Source organism: Cylas formicarius, unplaced genomic scaffold, assembly GCF_029955315.1.
Source record: "Cylas formicarius isolate icCylForm1 unplaced genomic scaffold, icCylForm1.1 PGA_scaffold_9__14_contigs__length_23061073, whole genome shotgun sequence".
Classification (NCBI taxonomy): Eukaryota; Metazoa; Arthropoda; class Insecta; order Coleoptera; family Brentidae; genus Cylas; species Cylas formicarius.
In genome coordinates, this window is record NW_026844365.1 from 19,512,310 (window position 1) to 19,535,558 (window position 23,249).

General features: G+C 31.5%; 1 protein-coding gene across 1 annotated transcript in view; it reads left to right on the forward strand.

The window, feature by feature from the left end:
- Window positions 1-23,249, forward strand: part of LOC132707756 (laminin subunit alpha) — a 111,908-nt gene that overhangs the window by 539 nt on the left and 88,120 nt on the right. The window contains exon 2 of the mRNA XM_060679697.1: window positions 9,459-9,605. Coding sequence (XP_060535680.1) covers window positions 9,459-9,605 — 147 coding nt within the window. The remainder of the gene's footprint in view (window positions 1-9,458; window positions 9,606-23,249) is intronic.

Below are 23,249 nucleotides of genomic sequence, written 5' to 3' on the forward strand. Positions count from 1 at the left end.
ATTTCACGCTGATAATACTCTCATGAAAGGGAACTTAGAAGCTAATCTCCACGATGGACTATTTTCATAATACGAAAAAAACATTGATGTAGGTATACTTTTATGTATTTCGTCACATTAAATACAAATCCCATAAAACTCTCATTGGTAACATCTCTCTTATGAGAGTAGGTACTATCGCGCGCAAGAAAATTGAGCCAAATTTGACTTTTCAGTTTGACAGTAAAGGCCTATTTTCATGTAATATTTTTTGCCAACCTTAAAATTTTTCTATTTGTTTTTGGACGTGATGGTACTTGCTATCGCGAAAACAAGCCTTAAAATGGAGGAAAAACGGTTTCATGAATTAACTCAACGACCATTTTAATATGAAAATTTTACTTTATGCAGGTTGCTTCCTGGATCCATTTTAAGAAAAAAACACTTTTCTGAAAATAAAATAATATATATGTTTTTTTAAATTATGCAAATATATATCTAAAAATATAATTTTGTTCTATTAGTAAAATAGTAAAAAAAAATATTTTAGATTTGTATTTCTATTTTTGTTAACTCTATAGCATGTAGATTACATCGCAGAAAACATGCATTGGAAATACTTTATTGATTATGCTTTATTTTTGAAAATATTTTGCTGCTGCGTGAATGCACCACTGGTTTTATCTGTGGAACAAAACTTTGTTATTGCAAGTCTAGACAAGTAGTTGTTTAGTATTAGTTTGTGCCTTGTGCAGTGAACGTTGCAGTTCGTAAAAATGGCATTTCCGAGGTATTTGACACAGAAGGAATTAGAGGCGGCTATGGAGGAGATCGTGATGGATGAGGACAATAACAATGAAAGTCGTAAGTATTATTTGGATTTACGTATTCTTATGTATTGTATTGTATTGTAAATTTAGACTTAAAATTACTTGAAAAAATATTTACAGCAGATATTGACGCGGTCTATATTCTACCTGATGTGGATACCTTGACTGACGAAGAAGATATGAACGATAATATAAATCTACAAGAGTTTGGGGAACCAATTGATATAGTTGGAACTTTCGAGTTACATACACCGAATGATACAACTGTCCTCTAATTCATCAACTACTGAACCTGACTCATCAGATGATGAAACCCTGGAATTCAAAAGAAGACGTATGCTTTCTGCAAACCACAGGCTTGCTTCTATTGTTAAATGGAAGAAGGGTCACACTCACACCTCTATATCCGATGATTTTAGAACATGTGAGGAACTAAAAATACGCTTTCTGGAAAAACTCCGCTTGAAATATTTTTTAAGTTTTTTGATGACGAAGTTATTGATTTGATTTTAAATCTTACATTGCTTTGCGACTTTTAAAAACTGATAAATCTTGCACCTGCCATAGATAAAGTGCCTTATGATAATTAAGGTCACCTCATAATTGTTCATGCTAATAAAGCCCGAAGGAGATGTAAAATCTGCCACAGCCACACAATTTATGTTTGTAATAAGTGTAATATGCATTTATATACGTCATCCCTTGTAAAATATCAACAAAAATGAAAACGGGTGTTACCAGTGGTGCGCTCACGCACAATAAAATATGCTTTTTTTGTATCAAATCAGGTTCTATACGGAAAACAATCTACTTTTAGTTGTTTTCTGTCGAATTTGAACTTTCTTTTGTATATTTATGTATAAATTATATGTTACATCTTATGTGCCCCAAAGATTTTTTTTTTTTTGACATATGTAATGTGCAACAAAATAAATAATTTCAGAGCAAAAACATATATTTTTATTTTTTTTTATGCTTGGAATAATATGGGTTAAAAAGTCTTTGACTAAGTTTTTGAACCCGTTTATCGGGAGATGTTTTGTCTCAGTCTTAAGTTTCTTAAGAAATGGATGCAGTAGTAATTTGAACCTAGCTTACTTGCATTAAGACGGAAGAAATCAAATCTGAGGTAGTCCGTATTCCTCGTATTACAGGGACGAACTTTATTCAAATGCGAAAAATCTGCAAATTAGACACTTAAGTATATAAGCGCTTGACAGTGTAAGGATTTTAAACTCCGAAAATTTAGATCTAACATCCTCTCTGTAATTGAGGTTAGTGATTTTTCTTATTACCCTACGTTGTAAGCCAAATACTCTTGCTGCACCGGGAGCAAGGACCATAAAGCAAGTGCGAGCCAATTAGAGCATGATATAATACTGTCAATAATATGTTACAATCTACACTGCCCTATAGGCTACATATTAGAAAAATGTTTTTTGAGGATTTTTTAGACACTTGGCCCGTATGGTGATACCGATTATTTACTTCGTTGAAGAAGATTAAAGAAACTGTTTTATCTTCGCTAAGGGTTAAGCTATTTTTTGTAAACCAGTCCTTAGCTCTTGAGTTAGCTTCAGCAAGTGCTTCAGTAAGATTCTTTTAAGGTCATTCTCACTGGTAGTATACTCGACGTTTTATTGTCATAAACAACGTATTGTTCCCTCTCAGCTCAACTAGGCTTCGAGTCAAGATATCAAAATTGTGATGTTTAATTTTTTTATTTTTTTTGTAATAGAGCCCAGTCGTCTACGCAGTCGAAAACTTTAGTAATTTTGCAGAATGTTGCCTTCTTCTTGTCCTTTGACCATAGCTTTAATTAGATTGGTGATAACAGAGTCGGTTGATCTACCCTCCCTGAATCCGCATTGCTGACCAAAGTAAAGATTAAAATTCTGAAAATGTTTGTTAATTTGTTCTTTTAATACTGATTCTATGATTTTTGATTTACAAGGTACTATACAAATAGCTCTTAAGTTGTTTGCAGTAACTTCGCCACCTTTATGTATTGGGAATATTTTTGATATTTTTAAAATATTTGGCTACACTCCCTCCTTGATTAGAGTTGTATTACAATATTCTTTTTCTATTCCCGTCTGTAAATTACCTAATTACACACCGATCTAGCGTGCGGGAAGCGTCACTTTACCACGTCAGTTTCGTTTCCCACGAATCCGAGACCCTTCGGACATTTCCGGGATTTTACCGCACGGTTTGTATCCAAAAACTAACGGTCGTAAAAAAAGGATAGTATGGAACACGTTTGGTAAACTTTTTAAATCACTCGTTTATTAAAAAGTCGCTCCGCTCGTGCCAAATAAGCTCGTGAGTCAAATGCCGTTTACCGCATTTGTTGCATAATATACTATTATTTGCTTTAACATTTTCCTGGTTACGTCAAAGCGATCTTGGCTATTTTTACTTTTTAATTTATCCAAATAATCCCTTACTTGATTGAGGGTCGCTTGTGAGAATTTGAACAAAGGAAGATCTTTGGTTCTGTTTAATGTGTTTGCCGCAATTTCGTTTGTGAATACCTGTTTTTTTTAGGGGGTCGATTTTTATTGATTATATTTCCGTAGGTCCTACCTATTTCTGTCGTCTTCAATTATTTTCTTACTGAGACTGCATTTTGCTTTCTTTATTTCATTTTTGTAAAATTTGTTGTAGCTTTTAATATTTCTTGTCACTGTTTAGCTGTTTCATCAGACAAAGATTATTTCTTATTAATTCAAGTTTTGTAGTGAACCATTTTTGTTTCTTAATTACATTTGTAATTATTATTACTTCTTTCATGGAAAAGCAAATCTCAATGGTGTCGGTAAGAATACCTATTAGAGATGAAAATTTTTGATTTAGAGACAATTTGGCATCATAAGCAAAAGTCAGTCGGTCTTATATTTAATTTCTATTTCTTTTAAGAATGTTTTAACTAGCAATTGACTGTATATTTAATCGTTATTTTAAAGTGCTTTTTACAGCAAACATTTGGACCACGTAGGAAGCATAACAGTAATTTCATTCGTAACTTCACAAAGTCTTTTCGTCATTTTTATATAAACATAACCATAACGAGCCGGCAGAGATTTAAATCAATAAAATTTTGCAAATATCCCAACACGCCCCCTCCCAAAATTAATTGCAAACTTAATATAAAATTTGCACACCAATCTTACGGAAATACAATTGTTCACATTCTATTTTATAATCTAATAGTTTTCTTGTGCAGCCTGAGGAACGATAACAAATTTGGTCCAACATTTTTGTTGAAAACCTAATCACACCAGCAAAATATTACTCTAAATCTAACTTAGTTCGAAATTTCAAGAGATTTTAGGATTTTGAGCAATATTGAAGCAACCATTCTTATCTTCAAAAATGATTATTCGCTTGACTGTAATAATATTCATACATGTTGCTAAAGATTTTAACCAAATCGCTTCTTTAACAGCTTCAAACAAAGCGATACATTCAGCTTCTGTTGATGAGGTAGCTACAGAATTTTGACGTTTTCCAGCATACATTTTTCAAATAATTTAAATAAATATCGCTTCGATAATCCCCTCGTATGTAATTTAGTTTAATATTTAGTGAACCTTGTAGATATCGTAAAATTCTCTTGATATATTTCCACAGCTCTTTAAAAGCGATAATTTTGGGGCACTTTTCGAAACTTAAAGGAGCTTTTGTATCTCTACTTTCCTTTGTCAGCTTCACCTTTAGGTCGAGTAGTCGTATTTTGACGGAGGCCAAACTTAAATTATAATCTCATAGGGTTTCGATGGTTGTTATTGCACTATCATATGATTCGTAGTAGATGTGACACTTTGTCCGCTTCTCCTAGTTTAGTTACAGTTGCTAATAATACAGCAATCAGGTCATCAAATACAGTTCCAACTGAGGCGCTAAAATTTTTTTTCAATTTCAATTCTACACAAAGTCACTAATATTGATATTCACTGATTGCTCGAAGTCGTTTTAATTATGCACACGGAATTTTAAACAGATTCTGCAGCCATGGTGTCACAATAATTATCATAGTGTTTCTACACCCGACAAATTATTTTCCAAATTTCCATATGAAGCAATTTAAAAAAAAGTTACTTTTAATCCAATGTCTTATGTGTGAAAAGTGTACTAGTTTTCATGAAAAATATGATTTTTTTTACTTGTAATTTTTTATTTCATCCATCTAGCATTGGAAATATATATTTTTTACTAAAATACCTAGTATCACCACGCTTCGGACGCTTCAGGTACTTTAGCGACGGGTTTGCCAGCTATCTGATGCTTTAGGAAGATTTTAGCTAATATATTATTATATATTATATATTTTCAGATTTGCTAATTCCGATGGTCGTATCACATAGAAAAAGTATCGCATAGTAATACGTCAATAAACTTCTTCAGACACTAGCGACCAATATGGAGTTTATCAAACTTTTTGCCATAATATAAGACGGTAACACACTTTTTTCAAGTTTTGATTCATCCAAGAGATTTAAATAGAATAAAAAATATTGATAATGCTGCTCTATGCTGTTGACATGGTTATAATTTACCACTCAGAGTTGAACAAAATGGTAGTCAATCCTCCCGAGAGTTGCTTTTTCTTAAAAAACAATCACTTTCTCTTCTTCTTCGTTTTTTTACTTTTACTTTAATATTTTGCTATCTGGGGCAAAATCTTATTTCAAGCACTCCAAAACTCACTTTGTCTAATATCCTTATTAAATACAAGAAATTTTCCTTTCAGACTGATCTTCACTTGGCTAAAAATCTCGCTACATGCCTTTTTGTAACTGTTTAACAATTAGGGAGAGTTTTTCAAAATACCTTAGCTCTAGTTTTCCAGTCTACATAACCAGACTTGGACTAGACTAGCGAAATAGAATTGAATATCGGAAACAAATATTATTTAGAAATTGAGTGTGGCCGATATATTCTCCAAATCTTAGTATATTATATTTACATATTTTGGCAATGTTTTATATAAATGGGTATAGGCTCCCAGTCTTTTCACTACATACAACTCAAAAATTTGAATGGAAGGGAACAAATGTGGCTAAAATATAAAACCTCAAAAGAAAACGGCTTGGATACGGTTTAATAGGCATTAGGATCAAAATTCGAAATTAGATACCCCAAAATCGTACTATTTACAAATCTTCTGGATTTCTCCTACGTCGGCGTTGATGGATCGAACTTGCAAACATTTGGACAATCAAACGTTGGGAGAAACTGGAACTGTAAGCTCTGAAGAAACCAATATGATGATTGGCAAAACGTTACAAATTTTAATTTATATACAACCGACTCAGGAGGAATCGAGAAGATTTGTAAACAGTAATTACACTTTGAAAAACGTTAAAACCTTTCTTGTGACTAAAATTTGGCACTCTAACACGGGGTATCCCATAACAAATTCGCCATAGAGGACTATTTATAATATAAATTAAATTCAAGCAAATCAAAAAATTTAATTGATAATGTGCCATTAAAATTGTACTATTATTTTCGAAGATTCCATACTTCATGATGAATGGAATCGGTTTTTTTCGAAAATGACACAAATAAAATAATGATATATATTATCTCAAATGTGAATTATTATGACTATATTTTTGAAATATCGAATATATATTGAAAACTGGCGTTGAAATAAATATATTTTAAAGCAAACATGTCCACAAGGGCCAAATTTTTTTAATTTTAAGGAAAACGGCTTTCTTTGAGTTATTTATTTTATTCTATAAGTATAAGAATATGCGAATATTAGAGCATCCATGGTAGTTTTCTACATTTCCAAATTAACCAATTAGTTAACAAAAAAAGTTACTTTTACTTTTTAGAGAAGCTTTGCAAAACTTGGTAACTTTAAGTAATCATTACAAATTATTATATTATTGGACAATGATAGAAACACCGAAAGAAGTACTTGAAATATAAATGCACAAACCTGACTTTTAGTATAGTAGTAGTATAGAAAAAGATGCAAATTATATTTTTTTACTGTTTTTTTTTCTTCCATCTTACGAATCCATCTTATAGAAAATAATTTTTTCTACTAAAGTATTTAGTGGCTTCACACTTAAGACGTTTCAGGTATTTTAACCACTGGTTTAGTAGTTACTATTATTTTAAGATTTTCCAATTCTGATGGTCACATCACCCCTCACCTAGCACATAAAAAAAGTGTAATATACCAATACGCCGATAAACTTTTTCAATTACTCGTTTATTAAAAAATCTTAAAATCTTCCCTGCAACCAACGTTTGGGACGCTAATACAGGGTATACCATAACATATTCGCCATAGCGCCACAGGAACATTTGTTATTAACGAGTACTAGGCAGTTCCGAAGATAAGAAAAATAAGAAAAAAAATTCGATATTAGTTTGAATCTACAAGCTAGAGGGCACTTTCGTACTTAATGAATTGGAAAAGGACACATAACGGTGTATTACCTCAAATGTGAATTCCGTATATTATTATTACACGATTTTTTGAAATTTGTATAAAGACTGTTTTCAATAATTCTCTTACTCTAGAATTTGATGTTAAGATTGTTGAACTACTTAAACAAGTCACTAAATTATCGTCTAAGGCGTAAAAATGTGGTAAGTTATGGAAACAGTCAAGTCATAGATTGAATTTGAAGAAAAATTCAATTTAATGGTGATGTGAATAATTGCAAAACTTTATATTATGCGATGCAAAAAATAATAAACAAAAACATATTGCGGTTGTCAAATTGGTGCAGTTCGTTTGTTTTTGCTACACACGCCCTACGAGTAAATAAACAAACGCAAACCACATTTTAAAATAAAAACCGAGACTTTTCTGTGCGTTATGTTATAAAGAAATTTATTAACGGACGAGGATATTTCCTGAAATTTATTGACACATTTCATGAATAATACAACATTTTTAAAAGCAAGGTAATCCGTATCATAAATCCTATTTGGTAATTATGATGAAACTTCATAGATTTGATCCATTCAAAATATCGATTCAAAATAAACGAAATAATTTAAGAAACAAAATGTTTTGGGTAATAGGTTAGTGAAGTACTGTTTTCAAAATTACCTATTAAGCAGGTATTACGAATAAAATAAATAAATACTTTTTACATACCTATAGAAGAAAAGAGAAGCTTTTAATGACCTGCATATTTTTTTTTTAATTTGTTTAATGTATAATAAAAACAACACTAAATCTTTGTTTTAAAATTAATGTTGTACACACATCTTTTATTATATAAGAAAACAAATTATAAAATACTGTCTTCTGGTCGTAAAAGAAAAACCCTAAGCGATTAGAAGCCATAATTCAAACGAGTCTCCTGTGTCCTGCTTTAATTTGATCCTTGACTTATATAACAACGTTATCAAGTCATTGTTATATCCATATTTCCGGAGCGTATTCACGGAGAATGTATAAAATATTTTATCAAGCAATGAACTTGTCAATAACCCAGCGCAAGAATACGCTGACTGTTGGTTTGACTTGAAACTCTAGACGAATTAAAATTATCGCTTCGCTCCGCTTTCTTTCTAACCCAAGACCTAAATGCCTATTCTGATAAAACCTATTACGGCGAATTAAAGACGCGGGTGGGAATCAAACAGACCACTTTGCTTTAAGCTGTCAATTTTGCTTAAAATTTTGAAAAGATTGTTCCCTGTTTAAACGCTCATTAAAGTTTGATTTCAAAAGTTAAAAAAAAAACGACCGCACAAAATAAAAGAAAACATTCGTCAATCAAATGTTGCAATGCACAATGAGTTAAATATCATAAAAATAAAATAAACAAAATGTGCAGCAATAGTAAAATTATATTTTACTTTATTTTAGCGAAGGATTTGTTGGTTAAACAAATGGACTTATCTGCAAGATTGGAATACAGTTTTGCTAGTCCAGAGCGAGCGAAGCCAGTTTTGAAGTCCTGAGATTTAAAAATATATCCAACTTAGAATGTGATACTTACATAAATTTAGTGTTCTTCAAATAACAGCCAAAGAACACGTACATAATATGGAAAACTCGACACCTGTAATTTTGAACCAATCAAAACGTGTTTTTTGACAGATCACCATGGCAACGGTAGAATTTTGGTGCAATTATACTGGAAATTTTTATAGAACCATGCGTGGTTATGGAAATCTATCAACGAAATCAATTTTGATTAGTTAAAAACTACTACTACTAGCGAATGCTACAAGAGACCAAATTAAATCTAAGACATTTGATAAACTTCCATGGGCAAATAACGTTGTTTGATTTATCCATACAACAAATTATTCAATGATATGAAAAATATTTCGGACTAGTTTAACAAACCAACAAATTTTTCTGGCCAAATATTTTCCACTGGAATTTTCCCTTGTAGAAGTGGAATTTGAATATTTATCAGGTTCGGGATATCGTTGAGGGCTAATTTGTTCACCGTGTATAAAGGAGTAAAATCGAATTGAGACACTTTCTGATGCAACCTTTTTACCAATAAAAAAAAATCAAATTTAATCAAAAATATTTACAGTAATTTTAATTAATCTGCCAACCACTACCGGCTGTGCATTAAACCCAGAAGTTGCGATACTAACCCATTGTGAACCTGAACACTAACCATAATTGTTTTATTGCAGTATTGTGATTATTGTGACCCCAACACACCTGGCAAACATCACCCGCCCGAACACGCGGTTGACGGCAAAGAGACCTGGTGGCAAAGTCCGCCCCTTTCGCGGGGGATGAAGTACCAGGAAGTGAATTTAACCATCGACTTGGGACAGGTAAATTTCTTAAGCATCTTTTAAAAAATTCCCTACGAACTCATATACAGACTTATTGTTATTGATATTCGATAATTTGTCAAAAAGGCAAAAACGAATCTAAAACATTTCATATAGTTAAGTACTACTTTTTTTATAAATTGGTTTTGATTGGTACTGTCTTCACCAATTAATGAAACCGATTAAATTTGGGAAGTAGTGGTAAAGTCTAGATGCTTCTCAAAATTCCAGTTTTCGCTTTTTTTATTCATATTTTGGTTTAGGCTAAGTGGGAGTTGATGGGTTTTATAATTGACTATGTAATGACACAGTAATTGCAATATTTTTCCTGGAAAGTAATGGTTTTGTGATTTTGTGAAATTTATTTCCGAAAATGTCAGAAATTTCCTTTCAGAAGAAATATTTGAGTTTGACACTGGAAAATAATGTCCAGCATTTTTTCTTCCAAGTTTTTCCGATTTCCCAATACCGTACCTGTTTCTTATTATTAGGACAACCCGTACATCTAGTAGCTGTAAGGGCTTATATAAATGGAACAAGCTATATATTTCTCAAGAAATTAACTGGCGTTCTTAAATGCTTTTCAGAAATAAATATGTATAAATCAAGGAAAATTGTTTTTTGGAGAAGTATTCAGAGCTAAGTTCGTGCCTTGCCCTACTGAGTCTAATTAGATTTTGTTGTTGATAAGGAGGCCGTGACTGATGGCACTGCAATCCGATAAGATAGTAAATAAATTCATTCAAAAAAATTCAATATTATGTCAAACGAACTTAAAATCGACATGGATATTATCGCTCCTTTTCAAAATTGTTTTCATAGTGTATAGGTGTTCGAAAAGTGCTAAATGTATGTGTAACTTGTATTTGTTTAATGAGAACGCCTGCATTTGCGGATTCCAATGTCAAAATAATTGTTAGTTTCAGTTAAACCTAAAAGTGGTTAAATAATTTTAATTAAAATTAAAGTTTAAAAATAATCAATGCCTAAATGGAATCTTATTTGAATGGAATACCGTATTAAGTTACCATCGAATGATAGTAGGTAGTTATAATGCTTCGAGTTTCCCGGAACATTTGAAATTATTTGTCCTTTTGCTGAGAAGTCTGATTAATGCGTGAAGCTGTCAATTTGGTCTGGATTTGCTATGAATTTAGATTGGTTCAAATTCTATTATTAAGAGTTACAGGTTGTTTCATGTTTTAAATCCATGGGCTGCCACAGCTTGAAAAGTAATTTATTATCTAGGCTAATAACCGCTAACTAATTAATCAAAATTGACAAAGACAATTGTGCATTTTGACTCCCAAATTTCGAAAATTACAAAATGTGATAGCAAATAAAATGAGACAAAGCTGACAGCCTACAAAGAAACTGTCTGACATATTTCTAAATACCATAAGCATCTAAATGCAATAAGACTAGGAAAAATGAAAACGCGAAAAATTAGGTGGAGGGTAGGGTATCATAATTTCATTTAAGGAATCATTAAATGAATAATTAAATGGAGGGTTAAAATTTAAATTAATGAAGGTGTCGTCACTTTATATTTGAAAACCGAAATTGTTGTCATTTACAACAACAATTACAACAAATAATACCAAGCAAAATGGGACAGTACTAAGAATCTTACTCCCAGTACTATTTAATGAGCAAATTGCATTTCATGGTAAGGTAGACAATATGAGGTTCCATTTAAATTAATCAAGTTATAGTCAATGTTCTTATTAGGTTATAATACATTTTTGTACATCCTATATAAGGTGGGAATTGTATTATGCTTGATATATAAAATATGGTTTAGTGTTACACTTTACTCTAAATTTCGCTTTAATAATTTAAATATTTCTTAGATATATTAAAAAAATTAGGAAATAGGAGGTTACATTTATTTTTTTAAATTTTTCAAAGAAACTTCCACAGGCTACTGTAATATTTTTACAAAACTTCTGGATTCCTCCTGCGTCAGTTTTTGCTGAGTCGAACTTGGTGACGTTTCGCCGATCATCCTGTTGGCTTCTTCAGAGCTTGACTGAAAGTCACGTCAAGTTTCAGTGAAGGTTTGAAGAAGTCAAAGCAAAAACAGACGCAGGAGGAATCCACAGGTTTTGTAAAAAGCATACACTAATTTTGTAATACCCAAAAATGCTACAATACACAGAGATTTTTAGTTGAAAATACATAGACGACTGTGATACTTTTAGCATTTTTGTTACAACCTATACAATAGGGAAGTAATTCGGATATCCTAAAAATGAGACTTTTTAAACTTCGTGTAACCTTGTATAAGCCCGTAAACACGCAGATCTATTAAAGCTTTCTCAGGATTTAGATACCAACTCATATTTAGCTGAGAGAGCAAAGCAATATCATCATGTTCGAGGTTAGTGGCCATGGAGATCGCCTGACTTCACACCAGTGGGTATTTTCACTGCCAAAGTTTACAAAGAAAATTTCGACAATTATTTTGTAAAATTAATACATTTTGACAGGTACGAAATGTTTAAAAAATATTTTTTTGGATCGCTCTATACTACCCACCCAATTCTAACCGAAATAACTTATTTTTATTTAAACTTAACTGAATAAAAGATAAATAAAAAGTAATTGCGTTACGCGACGTTAAAATTTCCTCAACGAAAAGTTGAAAGGTCGTGGCACTATCAGTGTCCCATTTTTATCACCAACAGAGGTTTTGTGCCCAATAAATTTCGTATCTCGATTCGTTTTTGAATTCCTACCGCCACCCGTAGATTACATTTCGGATTTAACGGTTCGCTCTAAACCAACCTCTGTCGAGGAAATATGTTTCTTGGCCGGTTTAATTTTAGATATTTTTACGGCGTTCGCCCACAAGAACTCCCGTTCTTACGTCGTACAAGGTGTGCCCCTATATCGGAAAACGGACCTTAAAAAATGCTAAGTTATTATTACAGTTAGAAAATTGTAGTTCTCGCATTCCTTTTTTTAAAAACCACCAACAAAATGTGCATAGCTCTCTTTATAACGATGGCGTTTCTCTTTGTTATTAGAGGCGGCGACAATGTCAAATTTTCTCGATGATATTTATAATTTTGGTAACCTTTCACAGATACACTTCTAAAAACATAGTAAATTCAGACATGAATTTTTAGATTAACGTGGTAAATCTATAAGCATTTTTAATTTCAGTAATTTAAAAAACTCCCAGGAATTGAATTTTGTAAAGCAGTTTTTGTTAGTTTGTTAGATGCTTACAATACTGATAATCTGTATTCTCCGCTGATTGTTAACCTATCGTACCAGAATTTTATGCAACGGTATATAGTTTTCAGCAGTGACTCAACACTTATTGATCTTATTTTTTCAAATGGAGCCAGCTTAAATTTCTAAAGTAACGTCGATATTTAAAAACGGAGACCCTTAGATGGTCGACAATTATCGTCCTATCTCTATCATTGTTGTTTTCTCTAAAGTTTTTAAAATCCTGTTAAAAGAGAGGATATATAAATTTGTTGAAGTAAATCAATTACTCGACTCTGCCCAGTTTAGTTTCAGAAGCAAGTCCTCTACAACTAGAGCTTTGATGAGGGTGGTGGAGGACATAGTCGGGGGCAGGAAAGGAGACAACACTTAATGATTTCATAGTGCGACCTCTCAAAGGCTTTCGACTGTGTTTCTCATCAGATTCTGTTGAGCAAGCTTGAATTTTATGGAGTGCGTGGTGTTCCACAAAAACTTTTTAAGTCCTATTTAACAGATAGACAATCGTTTGTGAGCGTAAACAACAATAAGTCTGATTTGGCTTGCCTTGAGTTTGGAGTACCCCAGGGCTCCGTTCGAGGACCTCTCCTTTTTATTATATACATAAATGATATTTGCCAGTACATGATGCCTGATACTGAGATTGTGCTGTTTTTCTGACGACACAATGTTTATTAATTCAAACAGGAACATCACTACCCTGAGTAATATTGACACATATACTTTATCTAAGGTGAAAGCATGGTTTTCAGCAAATAATCTACAACTTAATGAAGCTAAAACGAAGAATTTATTAGTGTCTAGTAGCAGTAGGTTGACATGTGGCACGGGATGCAAGATTCTGGGCGTTACCTTGGATGACACTCTGAATTGGTCAGAACACATTGGCGAGCTAAGTAAAAATCTTTCAAATATTCATTTTCTTTTGCGTCAGCTTCGTAGAATGCTAAGTTTTGATGTATTGAAGTCAACTTACTTTGGTTTATTTGACTCGCGTATAAGCTACGCCACCATACTGTGGGGTAACTCCTTTTATGCCATTAAAATATTTAGGATGCAAAAAGAGTCACTACGGATAATTACAAATTCAAATTTCAACGAACACTGTAAGCCATTTATATTACAAAGTGTTCTTGAGATACTCTCCAAGACCAATAGTTTGCCGAGGGGTTCTGATTCTCATAGGTATGACACCCGGAGTGCAAATAATATCGTGCTTCTGAGATACAGGCCGCAAAAATCAAAACTCTCCTTATATAAAACTTTATCACGCATTGCCACTATCTTTTAAATTATTAAATATAAAATTAAAAGTTTTCTTCTAAGTAAGGGCTATTATAGCGTTGGTGAATTTTTTGAAGAAAACATCGGTAATGACGTGTTGCGGGGCGTTGTGCATATATTATATTTTAATGATTGTTTTGTGCTATATACATATAAATTTATTTTTTGTTGTCGTCCTGTTAGGTTTTATTGTGAAGTTATATACGTTGTATATCTACGTTATATACAATTTAATGTTAGCATATACCTACATATATTGAATTAAAAAAAAATCCCTTCTCGGAAATTGGAATGGAATTTATACGTGAGGCTGGAAGTAATAAAGGCTTGTCATTTAAGAACGCATGATTTAATTTCAGAAAAGGAAACTATGAAATAATTATTCATGAAATGTGGACTAGTTCAGCGAGCTTCAAAATAGACGTCTAAATAACTGTGTTGAATTGTTTTACTCCAAAATGTATGAGGTCGTTAAAACCAGTATGACTCGCCAGTAAAAACAATTAAATATCATAATCTAAAAAACTAATTAATCCAGAAAACAATCGTATGTTGCATCTAATAATTTTAATCACTTTTTTAGTTAGATCTCAATAAAGAAACAATGAGTTAGTAAGTTACCACATGAAATGCGTCACAACAATATAGCGGACAAAATATATTTTTATTTATTTAAATCCTTCTTATGCGTTTTGGTTTGTTTTGGTCTTTCATTGGTACCTTTTTTCCGTGGCTCCAAATGAAGTGAATAATTACAATCCTATTAGTAAATTATCAGCAGTCGCCAAGTTATTTGAATACCGGGTAAGAAATATTATGCGGTCAATTGGCACAAATCTTTTCTCATTTACGAGCTAGCTGTATTTACAAGCAGATTCAGTTCGATGTCATCGACGCCGACTTTAGCAAAGCCTTTGATAAAATCAGCCAAAATTCCTGAAATGGCTTGTGTCTGTGACCTTGATTATTTGTTATATGTATTGTCCAAATTAAAAGTTGGTTTCAAAATTGTGATTTTGCTAAATTTTCAAACTAGCTTAAATTCTATAGAAAGATCTAGGATTGGACTAAGGATTAATTAATTTTAGTCTTGCATTTCCTTAGTTCCTATTTTGTTATAAGTTTTTATTCTATTCCTTTTTTGTATTTATTGTGTAATTATTAACTCACTTGTTATGTTATCTATTATTTAATATTGTGGGTTGGTGTAAACATTTCACGTAGACATTTAAACGTAGAAATAAGTAATATGCGAAATTTGGCAAAGCTTAATGTTCTCTTTTTAATATGACTTCTTAACAATGCTCTAAAACGGTTGTGAACAAGTTGGTAAAGAGCAAATTCACAGTTTCATATCTTAATAATTTAAATCTTATACCCAGTTTTTATTTTATCTGCAAATTAAACCAAAACGGTAAGCTAGAGACCCGTACTATGTTATATAATTGAAATTGCTATTAAAGTGGCTATTCGAAAATCCAATAATATACAGGGTGTCTCATTTAAGAAAATTTAGAAAATTATCATTTGCGAAACGTGGCAACACCGCGTATTTTAAGAAAATATTTAAAATTTGATCATTGCCTAAAGAAAACCATTATTTTCGTAAAAATAATAGATAGAAAAAAGTTTAAAAAGTCAAAAAACATTCGAACAATGACGATTTAAACATAACCCGAATTTTGAAGATGTTCGCTAATAAGTTCGAAACGGTGAATCGCAGACCGGTACTCATATACATCGTTGAATTTGTTTTTGAAAGCACTATCCAAAAATGCAATAAAATGTAGGGTGTTCTATTTAAAAAAATGTAAAAATCTTTTACCACCATATAATAAAGTGATGATTAGGAAAATAAAAAAAATAAAGATCATTTTAATAGAAACAACTTTTGTATTTAATTTTTTTTTGTAACCCCTGTAGGTTTCGAGATAAGGAATAGGCCCCTCTTAAACGGGCCACCCTGTACACCTTTTGTATTCCCTTATGGTAATCACATAAAATGTCTAATAAAAGCGTAGCAAGTGTGCTTCCTTTTACATTGTAATGCGTCCTCACTTTCTTATGGGAAATATTCGAAAATACAAAATACAAAAAAGAAATAACTAAATAATAAAAATCTCTTGCAGTTTTAAAGTTAAAATTAGACCTTAATATAGTTAGTTGCAAGGGTTTAGCACTTTTTATTTTTTAAGAAAGATACTTGCGGTTTACGCGATAATGCTACTTTTTTGTGTAATGAAAGATGCCGTCAACAAAATTATCATGGCCCTCTTGGTTTTCGAGATATCCAAAACTATCGATTTTGCGACCACCCTCGTATCTCCATTGTCTTTAAGTTATTGAAGAGTTTAAAAAACGCTCTTATAGTTTTTTTTTCGTAGAATTTAATGGCGTAATTTGTTTTTTACTGGCTCTAACCGTTTCTTAGTTTTGAAGCAAACATATGATGTTTTCAGGAATATATATTAGTGTAAAGTTGTTTTAAAAATTAAGCCAAAATTTATTTTTTTCAGATTTTATTTTTTTTGTAGCACTCGGCCATGATTAAACTATTAAAAACAATATCCAAGTAAACAATTATTAACATACAAGAAATTCAATACTTCAAAATTCACTTATTTAAATGTATTTTATACGTGATTTGTAAAAATTATTACATTAATTAATACGCAATAACATTCTAACTAAAGAAAATTAACATAATAATATAGCTAAAATTGTTCGGGACAATTTTGTCGAATTCAAAACTAGCACATTTTTCTGATTTTCTTATTGACATTTAAATGAATTACTGTTCTTCTTCGTAGAGTTTCGAAAGTTGCCACTCGAAGTTCTGCTACGTGTTTTATATACTTTTTTTGTATATATTCCCATAAGGATATCGTGGAGGCCAACTTATAGGTCCGTTTATATGGTCTGTTCATAGATATAAGAAAGTGACCAATTGCTTTTGAATGCGATTATCCAAGGGTGGTCATTAACATACAATGCAATAAGATTATTACCTAAAGTTTCGGAATTTAAATTCAGGTAAAATTGTGGTCCGTAATAGAAAATAATTTTATACCTACCTGCGTTTAATATTCTTTGGCTTGGTATACTACTTAGTTTAAGTTTATTAGTAATCATTCGTATTTCGTGTGTAATACAGCGTGTGTTGAATCGTGTGCGAATTATGCAAAATATGTGCGAGTCTAGTGTATCTCAGGAGATGCTCCCGCCCAAATGTAGAAAACACTATTCTGTTGAGACTAAGGAAGTTATAAACAATTTTTATTTGACTCTCATTGAACGTGGTGCCAGCAAGCAAGCATATTTAGAAGAAACGGCCACATTGACGAAAATTCCAACATCAACTGTATGGGAAATTGTGAGTAATTCCATTTCAGGGATAACAAAAAGAAGCGATACTGACATTTTCTCGAGTGTAGATGAAAGTGATCAAGATATAATATGGCGTAAAATTTACCAGTTATACGAGGAACAAAACGTGCCTACATTATATATCTTAATTAGGAGGCGTGAAAAATATGAAACCGGTGTTAAATGTGGCAGAATTACCTTATGGAAGTGTATTCAACGCATGGGGTTTAGATTTAAAAAATTGACAAAAGGCGAGTTTTAATGGAATCTTTTAGAATTCGGAAATGGCGACTGTGATATCTACAAAAAATTAGGATTTACACAAAACAACAAAGGCCAATTATTTACTTGGATGAAACTTGGTTCGACACTTATGATACCCCAGAAAAGGTTTTTTTTTTTTAATTCTTTGGGCAGCCATTTTTGGTACATCTACTGCTTGTTCTATGAGTTTTTTTTAGGGCGTAGTTGAATAAAGATCCGTGCCCACCTAGATTTATTTTCAGACGAGGAAATTTTATATATATATATATATATATATATATATATATATATATATATATATATATATATATATGTGTTCGAAGTGTTTTCGGAGCGCGAGCATTGAAGATGCCAAGTGAGATTTTGGCGAAACGTCTGCAGGATTCCAGTCGGATGCAAGATTTGCAGGATTCCAGTCGGATGCAGGATTCCAGTCGGAGTTCAACGAGCGAACGGATGATATCCCGGAATATAGTGTCATCATATATATATATATATATATATATATATATATATATATATATATATATATATATATATATAATTTCCTCGTCTGAAAATAAATCTAGGTGGGCACGGATCTTTATTCAACTACGCCCTAAAAAAAACTCATAGAACAAGCAGTAGATGTACCAAAAATGGCTGCCCAAAGAATTAAAAAAAAAAAACCTTTTCTGGGGTATCATAAGTGTCGAACCAAGTTTCATCCAAGTAAATAATTGGCCTTTGTTGTTTTGTGTAAATCCTAATTTTTTGTAGATATCACAGTCGCCATTTCCGAATTCTAAAAGATTCCATTAAAACTCGCCTTTTGTCAATTTTTTAAATCTAAACCCCATGCGTTGAATACACTTCCATAAGGTAATTCTGCCACATTTAACACCGGTTTCATATTTTTCACGCCTCCTAATTAAGATATATAATGTAGGCACGTTTTGTTCCTCGTATAACTGGTAAATTTTACGCCATATTATATCTTGATCACTTTCATCTACACTCGAGAAAATGTCAGTATCGCTTCTTTTTGTTATCCCTGAAATGGAATTACTCACAATTTCCCATACAGTTGATGTTGGAATTTTCGTCAATGTGGCCGTTTCTTCTAAATATGCTTGCTTGCTGGCACCACGTTCAATGAGAGTCAAATAAAAATTGTTTATAACTTCCTTAGTCTCAACAGAATAGTGTTTTCTACATTTGGGCGGGAGCATCTCCTGAGATACACTAGACTCGCACATATTTTGCATAATTCGCACACGATTCAACACACGCTGTATTACACACGAAATACGAATGATTACTAATAAACTTAAACTAAGTAGTATACCAAGCCAAAGAATATTAAACGCAGGTAGGTATAAAATTATTTTCTATTACGGACCACAATTTTACCTGAATTTAAATTCCGAAACTTTAGGTAATAATCTTATTGCATTGTATGTTAATGACCACCCTTGGATAATCGCATTCAAAAGCAATTGGTCACTTTCTTATATCTATGAACAGACCATATAAACGGACCTATAAGTTGGCCTCCACGATATCCTTATGGGAATATATACAAAAAAAGTATATAAAACACGTAGCAGAACTTCGAGTGGCAACTTTCGAAACTCTACGAAGAAGAACAGTAATTCATTTAAATGTCAATAAGAAAATCAGAAAAATGTGCTAGTTTTGAATTCGACAAAATTGTCCCGAACAATTTTAGCTATATTATTATGTTAATTTTCTTTAGTTAGAATGTTATTGCGTATTAATTAATGTAATAATTTTTACAAATCACGTATAAAATACATTTAAATAAGTGAATTTTGAAGTATTGAATTTCTTGTATGTTAATAATTGTTTACTTGGATATTGTTTTTAATAGTTTAATCATGGCCGAGTGCTACAAAAAAAATAAAATCTGAAAAAAATAAATTTTGGCTTAATTTTTAAAACAACTTTACACTAATATATATTCCTGAAAACATCATATGTTTGCTTCAAAACTAAGAAACGGTTAGAGCCAGTAAAAAACAAATTACGCCATTAAATTCTACGAAAAAAAAACTATAAGAGCGTTTTTTAAACTCTTCAATAACTTAAAGACAATGGAGATACGAGGGTGGTCGCAAAATCGATAGTTTTGGATATCTCGAAAACCAAGAGGGCCATGATAATTTTGTTGACGGCATCTTTCTATATATATATATATATATATATATATATATATATATATATATATATATATATATATATATATATATATATATATATATATATATATATATATATATATATATATATATATATATATATATATACCTTACCTGCGGTAATATTCCGAAGCTTTTTATTCATTTTCATTGCATTGTATAAAACATACCAACATATCATATTTTTCAAAAATTTCGTACACTGCTATTATTATACAAAAATAATTAAAATGAAAGAACACAGAAAGAACAAAGGGATAGGTAATAAAAATATAATTAAAAACTGACAGTGTCGTAAGTTTTTGATACCTTTGGTTTTTTGTTTTTAATAGATGATCCATAACCAACTGTCTACTTAACATTATAATAAAATAATATTTATCGTAGTATTTAAAAATATAATTTCTATCCTGTTTTTTCAAAATTAAGTAAAGTCTCTTGTATAGTAATAACTACTTAGATGTATCTTATTTTTAGTTGATTTAGTTGATTTACTATGGCCTACTAAATAAATTAAAAAAAAATGAATTTTGAGCTTAATTTTCAAAACAACTTTATACAAATATATATTTTTGAAAAGCTTAAATGATTTCCAATTAATGTAAAACATAATATACAGAGTGTTCCATTAAAAAACATATATGTTTGCTTCATTACTAAAAATGGTTAGGGCAAGTATAAACATTTTTTAAACTCTTCAAGAACTCATGAGGCAATGGAGATACAGGGGTGGTCCCAAAATCGATAGTTTTTGATTTAATCCTGTATCTTAAAAACCAAGAGGGTTATAATAATTTTATTGACGGCATCTTTAATTTCACAAAAAAGTAGCACAGTGTCGCGTGAACCGCGACTCTCTATCTTTAAAAATAACTGAGATACCCTGTAAAAGCATCCAAAATGGGATACCCTCTACACCTTCGCATTCACAATGCTCAGAGCGTTTTGTCTTAGCGAGTCCGTTTTTACTCTTGTATTGGCGGCGAGCCGATTTTTTTCTTTCTTCTTGCTCAGCTGCTTGTTTTCTTTCCTCTGGACCTGTTGTTGATCACGGTGGGTAAAAAAAACGATTATTTTTTTTTTTTTGGATCTGACACACAAAAACTAGTTGGTTACCTCTAGAAAGTACTTACCACTTGTCAGCTCTTTATATTAATGGGAAGATTATTCTCATTATAGTTTTGTATTTTCGATTTACTCTCATATCTTATCACCAGCAAATCATTAAGCCAATTTATATATCAAATATCGAATAATATTTTAAGCTCATTCTAAAATGCTGATGCCTTGTTTTGTGTTTTTGATTTTTTACGCTCACAGTTTTTTGAATTCTTTGTCATTTGTTATTACATGGAAGAACTTTTTGCAATATATTATCAGCACTAGAAGTCGGAATATTATTTTTTCCATAGTTCTATAACTTGATCTGCTACATTTTTAGCAGTTTGTTTAACGGAATATTTCAGAAAATTAAGTTGGTGAAAAAACACACACATAACCTCTTTCATTGTTGGTAATTTTGTTTCAAGAATTTTTGTCATCTTTTAATTTATTCATATTAAATAATTATCATACAATCCACAATTATCGCAATTATATTAAAACTTAGTGTTAACATATTTGGTTACAGTAGTACACAAGAAAACACAACCAGCAAGCTCCAAAAACTTGTACACAATATAGAAATATAAGAGGCGACATAGAAATGAATGAACAGAATTACCAATCCAGAGACAAAAAAAATTAAATCAAATTAAATTTGTGAAAAAAAGAATTGAGTACTATTTTAAAATGAACCCGTTCGGAAATATTCACTACAAGAAATATACTCCTAAACAAAGTAAAAAATAATTTAAAAACTGTGATTTTATCAAAATAAACTCCAATTCTTATGAATGTTGTGAAAACTCGTCAATTTAATGAATAAGTTGAAAATATTTATTAAAAACTATGAATATAAGGATAGGATCCCAATACAAATATCTTCAAAATGGTTCGAGTAATCGCTAAACCACAAGAGACCTTTTTTGTAGAGCATTAAATTTTCTATAAGAATAGTTCAGAACAAAAAATTGTTTTTCTATAGATTCTTCAATCTTTGACCTTGAATATCTTTGAAATGATCCAATTTATCTAAAAAGTATATGAGATCATTAGAGTGTTCAATTTCCTATAAAAATTATCAATAAAATTGGCTTAATGATCTATTGGTGATAACATATGATTATTTATATGAGGCTAAATCGAAAATGCAAAACTGTAATGAGGATAATCTTTCCGTTAATATTGAAAGCTCATACGTGGTAAGTACTTTCTAGAGCAACTAATTTTTGTATCAGATAAAGAAAATCGTTTTTTTTTTACCCACAGTATTCTTGATATAACCTTTCCATAACTGAAAAGGGATACCAATAATTAAAGAAATGAATTAAGAAGATACCGACTTGAGGTGAATATGCCGAAAGCAGGAAACGTAAAATGGCTTGAATCATGATATTTACAAAACCTAACACCCAATAACAGAAAAGGATGCGAGGTATAATCCAATTGTTACGGTCGCACCTAGCGATCGTTAAATATAAATTTAAACACAGAAGTTTATAGCCCGGCGTTAGATCATCTGCGGGACATATTAGTTTAGATTACATGCTGTTTATTTAAGAAATGTTTACGCTGTTCATGAACCGTACTGGGAAAAATATTCGCTCGTCTGTATATTCACTGAAATAAACTGTATTTTTCTACTTCCTACCAATTATGCACCGATCAATCGTGCGTAAAGCTTCGTTAGCCCCTTTGGACTTTGATGGTATTTTAATCACGGGTTTGGGAACGATCGGATGTTTTCGATCGATTTTAGCCATGCTGTTGGCGTTGCATAATATACCAAATCAATTAAAGCAAACCTTTCAAAACTATTCTATAGTGGCAGTATAGCTTTAATTTGCTACGTCTTAAATGACCTTATTTGCCTTTTTTTATTGTTACCCTAATTATGTGAAATTTAACCACAAAAACAAAACGGCACCTATAACACCCGCGTGTGCTACAGGAAAAATATAAGTAAAGTCCAGTCAGAGCAGTTACGTCATAGCATGACATGTTTACCTAGTTACTGAATGTCGTAAATTGACAAAGACATTTTGTTTGTATATAGGTGACGTAACTACACAACTGCTCTGACTGGAGTATACCAATACCAATACCTTTCCCATAAAAGATCGACACATTCCCCGGTGGCATACCCTGTATATTTCTACAATATAGCCGTTTGTATTAACTCCAT